Source organism: Arvicanthis niloticus, chromosome 26 (assembly GCF_011762505.2).
Source record: "Arvicanthis niloticus isolate mArvNil1 chromosome 26, mArvNil1.pat.X, whole genome shotgun sequence".
In the NCBI taxonomy this organism is placed as follows: Eukaryota; Metazoa; Chordata; class Mammalia; order Rodentia; family Muridae; genus Arvicanthis; species Arvicanthis niloticus.
In genome coordinates, this window is record NC_133434.1 from 27,362,197 (window position 1) to 27,375,979 (window position 13,783).

Here is a 13,783-nt window from a genome sequence, read left to right on the forward strand (position 1 = left end):
CTGCTGCTCAGGTGACCACAGGGCTAAGTTCACATGTCTTAGGTTAATTTGTATAACCAACATCTTGCTGGAATATGATATCCTAACCACATGATACCAACATGGGTATGGATACACACAGATAATTTCTAGAAACAATTCTGCCCCAATGCCTTTCTGTTCTGGTGATATCTCTGTCTCTGTCTCTCTCTCTCTCTCTCTCTCTCTCTCTCTCTCTCTCTCTTTCTCTCTCCCTCTTTCTCTCCCTCTCTCTCTTTTCTTTCTTTTTCTTTTCTTTTCTTTTCTTTTAGGGCAGAGTTTCAAGATAGGGTTTTTCTGTGTAGCCAGATCAGGCTGGCCTCAAACTCAGGCCTCTGCCTGTCAAGCGCTGGCATTAAAGGTATGTGCCACAATGCCCAGCCTGATGACCTTTTTTATTTCAAATGCTGACAGGGCATATTCTAGCGACATCACATTGGAGTTCAGAATTCAAGCTCTGATCCCAGGCTTCCTTTGTCATGTTGGCTAAACTACTAATGAGCTTAGCCACCCTAACTCACCTGACAGACACAGGCAGACATAACACTTTCTGTCTAATGCTGCTTATATACAGTTGTTTTCCATCTACAAATCACATGGACAAAAATTTTAGCCACACTCTATGGTAGGCTGGAGAATAAGCCCAGTCATGCTTGGTCTAATAGGCACATAGTGAAAAAGCAGTCAGTCCTTGGCCTTTATTAAAAGCTCAGTGCAGAGTCACAAACAAGAGTAGGGAAGCTCCCCAGGCAGGCACCAGAGTGAACAAAGCTGGATTGTGCCACATGCATCTACAGAAAGCCAGTTTATGCTACTGCAGGGCTTTGAAGTCAGACCCTAAGGCGAAGGCAGTTAAAAGACCTGATTTAAGGAACTTTTCCTAAAACATTCCCTTAACAAATCTGAGGGCATTTGTTCCTTGAACAGGCCTTTCAGACCCAGAACAGAGTGAAATGACAGATCTTCTGGGACACTCTGAGTTTCTCATGCAAACAGCTTCCTTACCATATTGGGCCTTCCTTTTCAAGGAAAGAAAATTTCAGCTGCATTTGGTTTGTATTAGCAAATCATGGCTTTCCTGGGCTGTTCTGCGCTAATGCAGTTCAGTGGAATATGTCAGGCATCATACTAATCTGTCAGAGAAGGTGGCACTTCCTGTAGCTCCTCCCACTTGTAAAGTGCCAAAGAGAACTACTATAAGACAAAGAAACAGAAGGAAAACAAAACTAGTACTTCCTGCCTCCGAGCGCGGGCCTCCTTCCTCCAGACACCTATTCCTTCTTTCCCGCTCACTCAGGGCGAGCTCAGAAGCCCACCTGAGCTCTTTAACTTCCTTACCACTGGCACCAGCCCTCTTCAGAGAGAAAACTCAGGGACCTTAAACTCAGGAGGCACCAGAACAAGGGGACTACAGGAGAAACAACAGCAATATGAAAGGCCCTGTTACAATTTCCTTTTTAAAAATCCAAAAGAATCTATTCCTGTGCTAGGTAGATGAATAAACCCGGCTCTCCACTTCGGATCCACCCACCTGATCCTGGAAGGCTCGAGATTAAGACTGTTCTATGAAGTAGCATTAGAACAGCGGTTTGTCATCGCTCTGCTAATCAAGCTACAGGTCCAGATGAAAAAGCTACTTAGAGACAACCAGAGATCTGCCACCTGCCCTTCTCCCTCCGCCCACAAGCCCTGATTGACCTAAGTTTGATAGAGGAAACTGTGATTGAAACAAGCTCTGTGCTCTTAGTGAGCTAGGTAACAAGTACCCTTGAGACTAGAGAAATGCTCTCACTGATCCCCTGGGGCCCACACACAACACCCATGGCTGAGCTCAGGACAACTGACCAAAGGCACCACACTACTGCTCTCATCTTTATCTGTAGCTTTTTTGTAACAGTAAGTACATTTATATTACACTTATAAACATCGTTTTCAGGGCTGGGGAGATGATGGTTCAGTGGGTAAAGTGCTGGCCACACAGGCATGAGGGCTCAACTTCAGAGTCTCAACACACACACTTAAAAAGCTAAGGACAGTGACAATCAAGCAGAGAGCAGAGACAGGAGGATCCTGGGAGCTTACTGGTCAGCCACTCTAGTCAATCTCTCTCTCTCTCTCTTTCTCTCCCTCCCTCCCTCCCTCCCTCCCTCCCTCCCTCCCTCCCTCCCTCTCTCCCTCTCTCTTCCTCTCCTTCTCTGTCTCTCTGTCACACACACACACACACACACACACAATTTTCAGTTGATTTGTATTGATACTGAATAAACTAACCTTACTGAGGAGACCCTACTGTACAGGTAGTCTTCATGGCATAATAATGATCTCAAGTTTAACTTACAACCAAGAACAAAAAAATTGAACAAATTGAACAAAGTCACTTAAAAGACAGAAAGAAAAGAAAAAAGAAAACAACAAACCTTTGGGTCTTACTACGTAGCCCAGGCTGTCCTCAAACTCACAACACTCTGGCTAACCATCTCCCAAGTTTTAAGGTTAAATGTGTTTGACACCAAACTGGGCCAGAACTGTTTTTAAGAAAAGGAGGAGAGGACATACATGTTCATGGCATCTCCGCAGTATGCTGGTGGAGGAGACACGGTGAGAGAGGTCTAAGATCACTTGCCTTCAAAATAGAATCTGCCCAGGCATTGCAACAGTTTGCATATCTAAGGTTAAAAGCTAATTCAAAAATTTTAAGATTGTTTTTATTTTTAATTTTGTGTCTGTGTGTTGGTATGGGCTTGTGAGTATAGTCTGTGGAGGCCAGAGGCATCAGATTCCCTGGAGCAGGAATTACCCATAAGGATTCCAGGAACCAAATTCAAGTCCTTTGCAAGAGCAATATCTGCTCATAATCTGTGAGATATCTCACCAGCCTCCAAAAGCCACCTTTTAATTTGTTAAAACTTTGTTTTAAGAAAGCTAGTTTTGGACGGGTAAAATTCTAAGATGAACTTATGTTTGGAGAAAGGAGAGACACACATTACACTGAATAGCAGAACCAATACTAATGCTTTATATTTTTAAATCATCCTTTTAAGACTTTAGTAAGCAGACATGGTAACACATCTCTGCAATCCAGTGGTCCCTAACCTTCTAAAGCTTTGACGCTTTAATACAGTTCCTCATGTTGTGATGACCGGAACCCTATTTTCTACTGCTGTTACTTTTACCTGTAATTCTGCTGTTATGAACTGTAATATAAGTACCTGATATGCAACCATGTGAAAGGGTTGTCTGATTCCCAAAGGGGTGGGGACCCGCAGGCTAAGAGCTGCTGCTGCTGTGTCACCCCAGCACGCAGAGGGCTAAGGCAGGAGGACAGCAGTTCAAGCCCAGACTCAACTACTTGGAAAGACCCTGTTTCAAAAACATTCTAGCTCCAGATAGTAAGTTACAGATACCCATCCCTTCAAAAGAAGAAGCATTTCTGGGCAACAGACGAAAATAGTAGTTGTAGTAAATAAAGCCAGGGAAACTATCTATCCTGCTATCTCCCTTTGCCCTTTTTATATGGAAGCAATGTTCTCGTTTGTTAGCAGACAGAGTTCCTAGCTAGGATATCCAACACCTGCTTCTTACTCCTTTTGGCTGCTAACAGGAGGTCCCACTGATATGCCTGTCTAAAAGCTCCAGCTTATTACAATAAGAACAGAGAAGTGGGCCAATGCTAATCTTAGACAGGGCACTTTTGTTTAGAGCAAATGGGTATTTCTTAACAAGTACCAGCCTCAAACTCTGAGGCACAGGCCATGAGCATGCTTTCCTTAGCTTAGGAAGTGGGTGTGAGCTCCTCAGAGCTGATGTGGCTGGTCTAGACTGAAAACCACTGCTGGGATTCCGGGCAGCTTCCCATGAGGTTAGCAGTTGTGAGTCTTCCTCTTCTTGCTTAACTTCTCTTTGCCTGCATAGCACCTATGAATTACATTAAGAGACTTTAAAAGCCTGTGTCAAAAACGCCCAACCTGGGCTGGAAAGATGGCTCAGCAGCTTACCTATATTGGGCAAGCACTTCACCAGTGAGCCACAACCCCCAATCCAACAGTAGGTATTTTTGTATGATGTAATTGCTACAGATACTAAGGTATCATTTGTGCTTGTCTTTATTTAAAAATTGTGGTAGTTAACTAGATTTCTAGATTTTATTATTTAAATCATCAAAATGGATATACTAAGCTAGGTATGGTGTTTCATGCTTACCAGCTCAGTATTTGAGAAGCTGAAGGAGGACTCTCCTAAATTCAAGGCCACCTTGAGCTGTATAGTGAGACCTTGTTTCAAAAAACAAAGTAGTACATGTTACTAATATAAGTGGTTTCCTTTGAGAGCTTACACATTTTACATGTTAAAGTATTTTGTTTTGAGAATGGGTCTACACAATGAGTCCAAAACACACACACAAAGGAGAAGGACTTCTGAAGAGAGCAGAAGAACAAAGGAAAAGGCCTTTGGAAGGATGAGGAAGGAGCCTGAAGTTGGCCATTTTGCTAGTTAAGGAAGATCACGAACAGGGCCACTGGAGATCTCCGAGTACAAAGGCTGCTGTGGTCAGCTGAGATAGAGCTGCAAACATTCAGCTCCACACCTACTCTGATTCCTTTTTCTCACTTCAAACCAATCACCTCTGGGTTAGGGCAAGCACAGGAGGATCAGACACTGAAGGGTGGATCAGCTCCTCCATGGAGAGGCAAACCCAGATCACATCTGTCCTGAAGTGAGTGAAGAAGCCCCAGCTGGCTATCTGACTAAGCAAAGCCTGAGCCAGAACAGTTGAGCAACAGGCGTTTTTCTGGAGATGAGGTAGGTACTTGTGACTACTCTCTGCAGCAGCTACCCATGATTTATTCATGCCAAAGTCACTTTAAAGTGCTGAGGAGCTTTGAGGACCCAGGAAGGGGAATTCATTTCTTCATCTCCCCTACTCCCAGCTTTACCAGCTACCGACAGCCAAGTCATGGGAGCTGATCTGACATTGAGGAAGCAGAAAGGCTGAGGCCCCCTCAGAGACTAGAAGTCTGGCCGCAGTCTTTGTTATTTCTCACATGCTCCATACACCAATTCTAAATAAAATTTAGGTTGGGTTCTTATTAGTCATTTGGAAACGTTTTCTCTCTTCCCCCACAAGTACTTTCTAACTACTTCCTCTATAATGCTGAAAACTAGGTAAAGTGCCAGAACAATTTAATGACATATGTAAGATAATATCTTTCTTTCTTTCTTCTTTTCTTTCCTTTTCTTTTTCTTTTAAAGACTGGGTTTTTCTGTGGAACATCCCTGGCTCTCCTAGAACTCACTCTGAAGACCAGGCTGGCTTTGTACTCACAGAGATCCACCTGTCTCTGGCTCCTCAGTGCTGGGATTAAAGGTGCAAGACCATGCCCAGTAACCTATGAAGTCTTTATACTTCAGAAAAATATGATTGTTCGTTATTTGTGCTGATCACTAAGATGAAGCTTTGATAGGCATTGCACATTGCTGCCTTCAACTAAATTTTTATCAGAATGTGGAATTTCAACTTCTGAACTTTATTATTATTATTATTATTATTATTATTATTATTAACTGTATTAAAAGATTGAAGCATTAGGAAGATTGAGAAGCACTGCTCTATACCAAACTGGCCTTGAATTTATCAGCGATCCTCCTGCTTCTGCTAGAACTAAAAGGCCACGCCTAGCCTCCAACTTCTTAAGTTCAAACCAGATTTCATCACATGGTTTGAAGCAGTGTGTCCCCACAAGAAGCCACAACATACAAGAAACCTTTTTTTTTTTTTTTTTTTTTTTTTTTGCCTTTGGAGACAGAAATCTGCACAGCCCTGCTGGCCTTGAGCTCCTGTCCTTCTGTCTCCACCCTGAGGATACATGTACTACTATACCCAGCTTTACAAAGAAACTTACCTGTAACTATCTGCTATTATGAGTTCTAAGTGGCTAAACTATAACCTAAACAAAACAATACATCTTTGTTTAGGAATGCTCACTGCAGGCACAGCAGTGCTCGTCTTTAATCTCAGCACTAGGATGGCAGACATGTAGATCTCTGTGAGTGACAAGCCAGCCTGGTCTGCAGAGCCAGGATCTTGTCTAAAAAATAAAAGGATTCAGTATTAGAAATCCTGTTAAAACTAGAGAGGAGGGTTGGAGGCATGGTTCAGCAAATGAAAGCACTAGCCACACAAAGCTGACAGACCTAAGTCTGATCCCCTGAATCATGTGGTAGAAAGAAGTAAATTGACTTGAAAGTTGCCCTCTGACAACCACATCCATGCCACCACCCCCATCATCACCATCATTTAAAAAAAAGGCTGAAGTAGGGTTTGTGTCAAGATATTACTGGAGGGCTGGAGAGATAGCTCAGTTGGTAAAGTGCCTACCACTCAAACACAAGGACCTGAGTTCAATCCCCAGCACCCACATAAAAGCCAGGCATGACATGAACCTCCCACTATACACACAAATGTACCCTCCACGACATGTACACATATGGAAAATAAATAACTCCCTTTAAAGAAAAAAAGGGGGCTAAGGAGCTAGGTGAACCAGTAAGATGCCTACCCTGTAAGCATAAGGATCTGAGTTCTATCCTCTGTTCCCACCTAAAAAGCTGGGCATAGTGCCACACTGGTCTTTTCAGTGCCAGGGAGGCAGAGGCAGGTAGATTCCTGGAGCTACTTGCCAAATAAGTCTACTCTAGTCAGCAAGTGCCAGGTCCCAGTGAGAAACTGTTTAAAAACAAAAGATAGATGACTTCTGAGGAATAATGCATGCTTAACCTATGGAGACACACACACACACACACACACACACACACACACAGAGACACCCACACATGCATGCACGCACACATGCATGCATACAAGTCCAGCCCTCCCACATGAATTTACACATATATACTCACAAACGTATTGAAGACAGGCTAAATGTGGGGGAACACCCATGTGCATGCTTTACAGAACACAGAATTAAAACACTCATCAGGGAAACTGATCACTCTTTTCATGTTTTCTTTCTTGCTTGCTTTTTTTTTTTTTTTTTTTTTTTTTTTGTAAAAGTAAAACTTCCAAATTTTGTCCAGATTGAAAGAAGTTATTCTATATGCACTCAAGGTTGAAAAGAGCTGAGTTGGAATTGTAAAATGGTATAAATATAGAGGTTCTTAAAAAAAAAAAGATTAAAAATAATGTTACCATATGATCCAGCAATCCCACTACTAGGAATAGATCTAAAAGAAGTGAAAGCTGTATGTTTGCACACTCTTGTTCAGAAGCACGTTTCATAAGAGCCAAAATGTAAGCCCAGTGTCTAAAGACATATAAATGGATAAAAAGATAAGACACAGGATGGGATATTATCCGTCCTAAATAAAGTACTGACGGGATGAACCTTGAGAATATTATCCTTAGCACAGTAAGCCTGCACAAAAAGACACATACAGACAGTATGTGTTGCATGCCTGTAATCCCAGCACTCAGGTTACAGCAGGACGGTGTGTGACTGAGGGTACCCTGGACTTCATAGAGCTATCACAAAAACAAAACAAAAACCAAACCAAACTGGTAGGATTATACTTGTATGAACTATCTATAATGGTCACAGTCAGAGGTAGGGGCAGAAGGATGAAAAGTTCAAGGTCATCCTCAGCTGTAGAACAAGAAGTCAGACTGGGCTACATGGGACCTTGTCTCAGAAATAAATAAATAAATAAAATAACAGTGAGTTAATAAAAACTGTTACCCATAGAAACTGTCACAGTAACATGCGACTGCAGTCCCAGTTATTGAGGAGGCTGAGGCAGAAGGATCAGCCTGGTAAGATGAGCCTACATGTTTGAGACTGCCCTGGGCAATGCAGGGAGACCCTGGCTCAAAGGAAAAGTTCATAGAACTTGGGTTGGAATGACACTCAGAGAAACAAGACTAGAAATGAAAAGGGGAGTGTGTATTGTTGATGGGTACAGAGTTTCAGATTTGTCCAATGAAAACATGAACATCTCTTTTGCAACTATGTGAATACACAAATGTAGCACATATACAGAGGAAATCAGAGGGTAATTTTCACGAGTAAGTTCCCTCTTGGGTGCCTAGAATCAAACTCAGGGTGTCAGGGTCATCAGCAAGCACCTTTATCTTGCTGGTCTACTATCTAAGACTTTTAAACATTTAAATGTATAACAGTACATTATACCCTCTTGTTAATTTTAAATACAAGAAGGCATATATAAATAAGTCTTTTGTTGTTTTTGTTTTAAAACAGGGTCTGCTATATAGTAGTCTGGCCTTGAACTTGTGACCTTTTGCCTCAGCCTCCCAAGGGCAGGGACTACAGACACTCAGCATTTGCACATGGCTCTATAAGTAATACCAGACTAATCAAAAACAAATTGTTCAGCATGAGTTTTCTAGTCCCTTGCCATTCCTTCTTTATCCCATGTTATTTTCCCAGACCTTTCTCTAGTCAATAGGGTTTAGTTCACAAGAGAGTAATTAAAAAAAAAAAAAATCCTAGCTGGCTTGACATAAAACGAAATAAAGACACTGACGTTTGGCCAAAATCTAAGCCAATGACTTCTGTTCTCTATATTTTCTTTCTTTCTCTCAGCATAAAAAAAGTCACCACAGTTTCTCCCTTTTTATTTGAAAGAGAAATCTACTGTGGTCCTGGCAGGCTGCTGGAGAGATGGGCAGATAAGTCTTTGGAGAACAAAGGGATCTATCTGCTTCTGTTGTGAGCCCTTTGCTTACAGTAAGCAGACCAGTGAAGCCATGTGTGGCGGGAAAACCTGCATGCAGTTTTTCATCTTTTGAACATAACATCAAAAATTTAAAATGCCAATGGCTCTAATTCAGTCCCTTGTTTCACTGACAGAGCAACCCTATTCTAGAAGAAAGCTTCACTAAATATCAGGATTCAAGTCAACATCAAAGATTTGGATTCAGACTTTCTATTAATGACATCTAATTTGTTTCAGCATTCTTTTGATTTCAGGATCCCCTATTCAACTGAATGGCACACATATTTTGAGATGTACCTCATGGGCCTATCTTTTGATTACAAATCACATTTTTATTACTGTACTGACATGGCTTCCTGGCTGAAGACAAGAGCAGATGGACGATTAACAGCAGCAGCTGTCCAGAACATTCATAAGTTTAAATGCTACACGTCTCAGCTTCCCAGTACCTTAATGCCCATTTCTTTGCCTCTAAAATGTTAACAAATCACAATAGGAAGGTTAACTTGGAATCAGATGTAGCTCAATTGCAGAATGTTTAAATAAAATGCTCGAGACCCCACATTCCCCCCCACCCCCCAACTTAAAACAATAGGAAGCCACTGAGCCACTGAAGTCATCAACTGCCTACTCGGATGACTTCAAGCTGATCAAATCAATCTTATTAACTAGTTTTGTTTTCTAACTCATTCAGTTTTGTGGGAGTTTTGACTGCTGAAACTCTTATCAACTAAAACAGCCCAAGCTCTCTAAAACAGTTTAGTTTACTGTGTAGAAACAACTGTTCCAAGTATTTCACATCCTAACTTAACCTTCATAAAAACAGTAGTAAGTACAGCACCCCTCTATTGACAGGAGTGTCTCTCTCTCTCTCTCTCTCTCTCTCTCTGTGTGTGTGTGTGTGTGTGTGTGTGTTTCTACCACATCTATTTATTTATTTAGTCTCCTAAGACAAAGTCCCATGAAGTCCAAGGTGGCCTTTTGATCCTCCTGCCTCAGTCTCCCAAGTGTTGGGATTTTACCACACCAAGACACTTACCTTTTCTTTCTGTCAGGAAATGAAAAACTGTAGCTAACAGAATACTTTGTCCAAAGTTAAGCTAGCAAAACTGAGCTTGGTGGAGCATTCGTATCCTACCATTCAGAGGTGGAGGCAGGAGGATTGACTGAGAGTTCAAGCCACTTTGGCTACATGAAAACTTATCTCTAATGATAACGATACAAAAATCAAAGTTAAAATAAGAAAACAGCCTAGATTAGCATCAGACTTCAAAGCCTACTCTTTGTATTCTTTTTTTTTTCCTCTGTAAATTCAAGGCTGACCTTGAATTTGTGACAGAGTCATCTGCCTCAGGTCCAGTGTAGCTGAGATTATAGGTTTGAGCCAATAGGCTCAACTTAATTTCTTAATTTTTCAGTGTTTTTCTTTAACTATAACTGTGCAGAAGTGCTGCAAACCTCTATGTTCTTTGTCTCACAACTAAAGCATTTGTTAAAATATAATTTATAATTAATAGTTGCTTAATAAAGTTGTTTAGTGAAGCCTTGGTTTCTTGAAGATTAGTATTCTGGGTCAAATCTAAAGATACCTAGCTCCTGAGGACATAGTTCAGTGGTAGAATGCACACCTAGCATTGGCAAAGAGCTGGGTTTGACCCCAGCACCTGTTTTCTGTGGTAGAGCAAAGTCACTCTGACTTTCCCTCTCTCATTTTTTGGGAAGAAAGTAAGAGATTTCTATAGTCTTAAGAAGTATCATGCCTCCACCAACTAATGGGATGAGGTCAATAAAATCACAGCTTCCTGCATTTTACTGAGAACTCTAGACACAGCTCCTTGGTGCCGGTTTCAATTTTCAGGTATTTTATCTATCACCCCAGAAGTTACTAACAGTAGCTTTCTCCATGATTTATGAGAGTAACTATAATAAGATACTTAAACAGAAATGAAGACTACATTAGTGGCAAGTTATTCTTTTTCAAAGTAACAGACATCATTAGACATTTTGCTGTTATTAGCACCAGGAACCACTTTATGAGCTGGGATAATGACCTTCAATTTCTCAACATAGTAAAGTTCTAACTATGGCCATGTAAGAAATGCCTCCAAAACCTAAACTTTTTCAGACATAAGGAGCACCTCCAAGTTTTCAGACATGCTGTATACAGAATTTAAAGTTATTTAATTCAGTCTGATACTGATTAGCTACTCTGAAGAGAAACAATAACCAAGAAAGGAAGATAACTGCATAGACTCAGTACTGAAGCCGTTTCTAAGCTGGAACTAACTGTACTAAGTGGTATGAGTCAGTGTTCTCATAAAACAGCCCAAAACATCTCCCCTGGTGCCGTTAACTCATGACATTTCACATGGAAAGATGAGTAGGTTTTGTTTGTTTTGCCAGCAGCTAGCTCTTATTTGAAACCTAGATATTTATTATGGAAGGTGTCTTTCCCCTTCACATTTACAGAACTGTTTCCAAGCATTTTAACGTATCCTTTTAACAGAAACAAAGCTCTCTGATCCGCGTAATTGATCTGGCAGCGTCTTCTCTCGACCAGCATTTGGCCCGATTCTTCAAGAGATCAAAGGAGTCACAACCTAACTTTCATAAACTAGGATCCAGAAATGGGCTTTTGGTAATGACCAGGAAGTACAGGGTATAACAGGAGGATCAGTGGGCGGGTCATGGTCCTTCCCTAGATCACGTTTCCACTTTCGGTGCAGTAAGGCAAGGGAATTGATGCTCTGCACCTCATTTTCTTATTTGTTATGTTAAGTCAGTCTGCCCCGGACACAACCAGCAGAACTGCCGGCTAAATCCCTGGGGTAGCCACACTCATGGCCAGGGGCGGCCTAGGTTGATCTTGGCTATTAAGAATCCATGGTGAGGCCACCACACCCCTCATCGTCTCTTCCCGCCCCGGTTTAGGCAGCCAGGTTCTAGGGCTCGTTTCTAATCAGAGCCCTGGAGTCCTGAGTGCTGACACCGAGCGAAGACTTCCCACCAGGCCCACTATCCTCAAAGCCCTGGAACCCTTAGTAAGGGTTCTCTTTTGGGGGGCTCTTTCCTGTCTGCTGCCCCAAGGGTGGGAACTCACGGCTGCCGCGGCGGCAGTGAAAATATCCTCCCCCTCGGTGTCGCTGTCCCCAGCCTCGGGTTCTGACCCCTCGGCAGCCCCTTCGGACTCCGGATCCATGCCAGGGAAGGGCGGAGGGAGTCGCTCCGAAGCGCTACAGCCACCACCTCCGGACGCCATCTTCCTCCACCCGTGGCGGAAGCAGCAACAACAACTTTATAGACAGTGCCGCGAGCAAAGCGCTCCAGCTGTGCGAGGTGCGCGAGGGCCGTTACGGACCCGGAGGGACCGTCGGGGCGGAGCCTGGGGGGAGGCACTTGGGGCGGGGCCTGGACGTCTGCTCAGCCAATCCAAGCCCTGAACCGCGAGGCTGCACTGGGGCGGGCCAACTAGGCAGAGGAGGAGTTAGAGGCTGCCTAGTTCCTCTGGGTCTTTGTGCCCTGCATGGCTCTATCTGTCACGCTTCTAAGGTTTTGTTTGAATAAAGTCTGTGACTAACAATGTTTGAAAACCTCTGCGTGCCACCTGCTCATGCCAAGCACAGTGCTCTCAGAGAGATTTAATATTTTTTGATTGAGGGCTGAAAAGACTGCAGGAAGTTTTGCCACTTGGTTTTTGGACATTAATTCATTCACTATATACAGAGCCTTCACTGTGAGCTTGGCACCTTACTGTGCGTTTCAAATACAAGTACAAAAGCTCCTGGCTTACAGTTTAATGAGGCAGTCTTGTAAGTCACCAATTTAAACACGCTCAGTGTTTACAGTGTGCAACAATAAAAGAAGTTATCGATTCTTTTGGGAGAAGCCAGGCTTCACACCAAGGGGAGATCTCAGTGTATTAACTTCTTCGGTTGTTAAGAATTTGGGGTTGTATTTCCTATGGCTATGAAGTGAAATGGCAGGGATATTGTTGGGACTGGATCAAAATTTCCTAGGACTTAATCATAGGTTGGAGAGCTGAAGTCAACTAGAGTTTAAAGATAATGTAGGTTATGTTACCACGGGCTAATTCTGCAAGATGATCCTTTCTTTTCAAGGAGATGAAACCTGCCGCTAACTCCAACAGAGGTGGTTTGCTTTTCTGGTTGAAACAAGGTCTCACTTAGGCAGGCTTGAAATTCTGTGTCCAAAGCTGGCCTCAAACTCCTGGTAACGCTCTTCCCTCGGCCTTCCAAGTGCTGGAATTACAGGCACGAGCCACCAGGCCTAGCACCTGGCTGTTTGCAATTGCAAATTCAACATCAGGGGTGGATTCCTTTACAAACTGTAAACTGCTTGAAGGCCGGGAGACTTAGTTTGTAGCTTTTATTTCTGTATACACACTGCGTATGGCAAATTAAGTGTCTGGTAAATATTTGAGGTGGAAACACAATCAACTCTGTTACTGGCACTCCTCGCAGCCATGAACACAAGAAAGCGTAAGAAATGCTTTCTTAGGATGGGCATCTCCATTGTCGCTACACATAGAGAACACAGAGAAAGTTCTCTCGCTGTAATTTGGGTGGTGGTTGGTAGAAATACTTCCCATGGAGAGAAGTTGAGCTGGACTAAGTCTCTAGGAGACAAGAAAACCAAGTCTTCCCTATTTGTGGGCATGCCTGTCAACATTGGTCTCCCAAAATAATCCCTTTCACCTCAAAGGAAATCCACTTCCGGCCTGATCAGAAAGTAAGAACAATTTGTTTGAAAGTGGATAGCTGTGAAGAGTCTGCGTTCTAGAATATCTTCCAATAGTAGTAACTTTGATCTCCTTTCCCTCACCTCTTTAGGATTCATCTTTAGTTCTTCCTAGGAACGGAATGGTGACGCGTAACAGTCCGTTACACGATCCTCTGGCTGAGACTACAAGCCCCAGATGCATTTCGCCGCCGCTGGGCTACCGCCCCTTTAGACATCCCAGCATGCAATGCGCCTAACGGGCCGTAAGGATTTTTTTCTATCCATCTAAATC

At 42.7% G+C, this 13,783-nt stretch overlaps 1 protein-coding gene across 1 annotated transcript in view; it reads right to left on the reverse strand.

Moving 5' to 3' along the window:
• Snx1 (sorting nexin 1) overlaps window positions 1-12,118 on the reverse strand; it is a 37,247-nt gene extending 25,129 nt beyond the window's left edge. The window contains exon 1 of the mRNA XM_076925364.1: window positions 11,852-12,118. Coding sequence (XP_076781479.1) covers window positions 11,852-12,010 — 159 coding nt within the window. The 5' untranslated portion in view covers window positions 12,011-12,118. The remainder of the gene's footprint in view (window positions 1-11,851) is intronic.
• Between the last annotated feature and the right edge of the window lie 1,665 nt (window positions 12,119-13,783).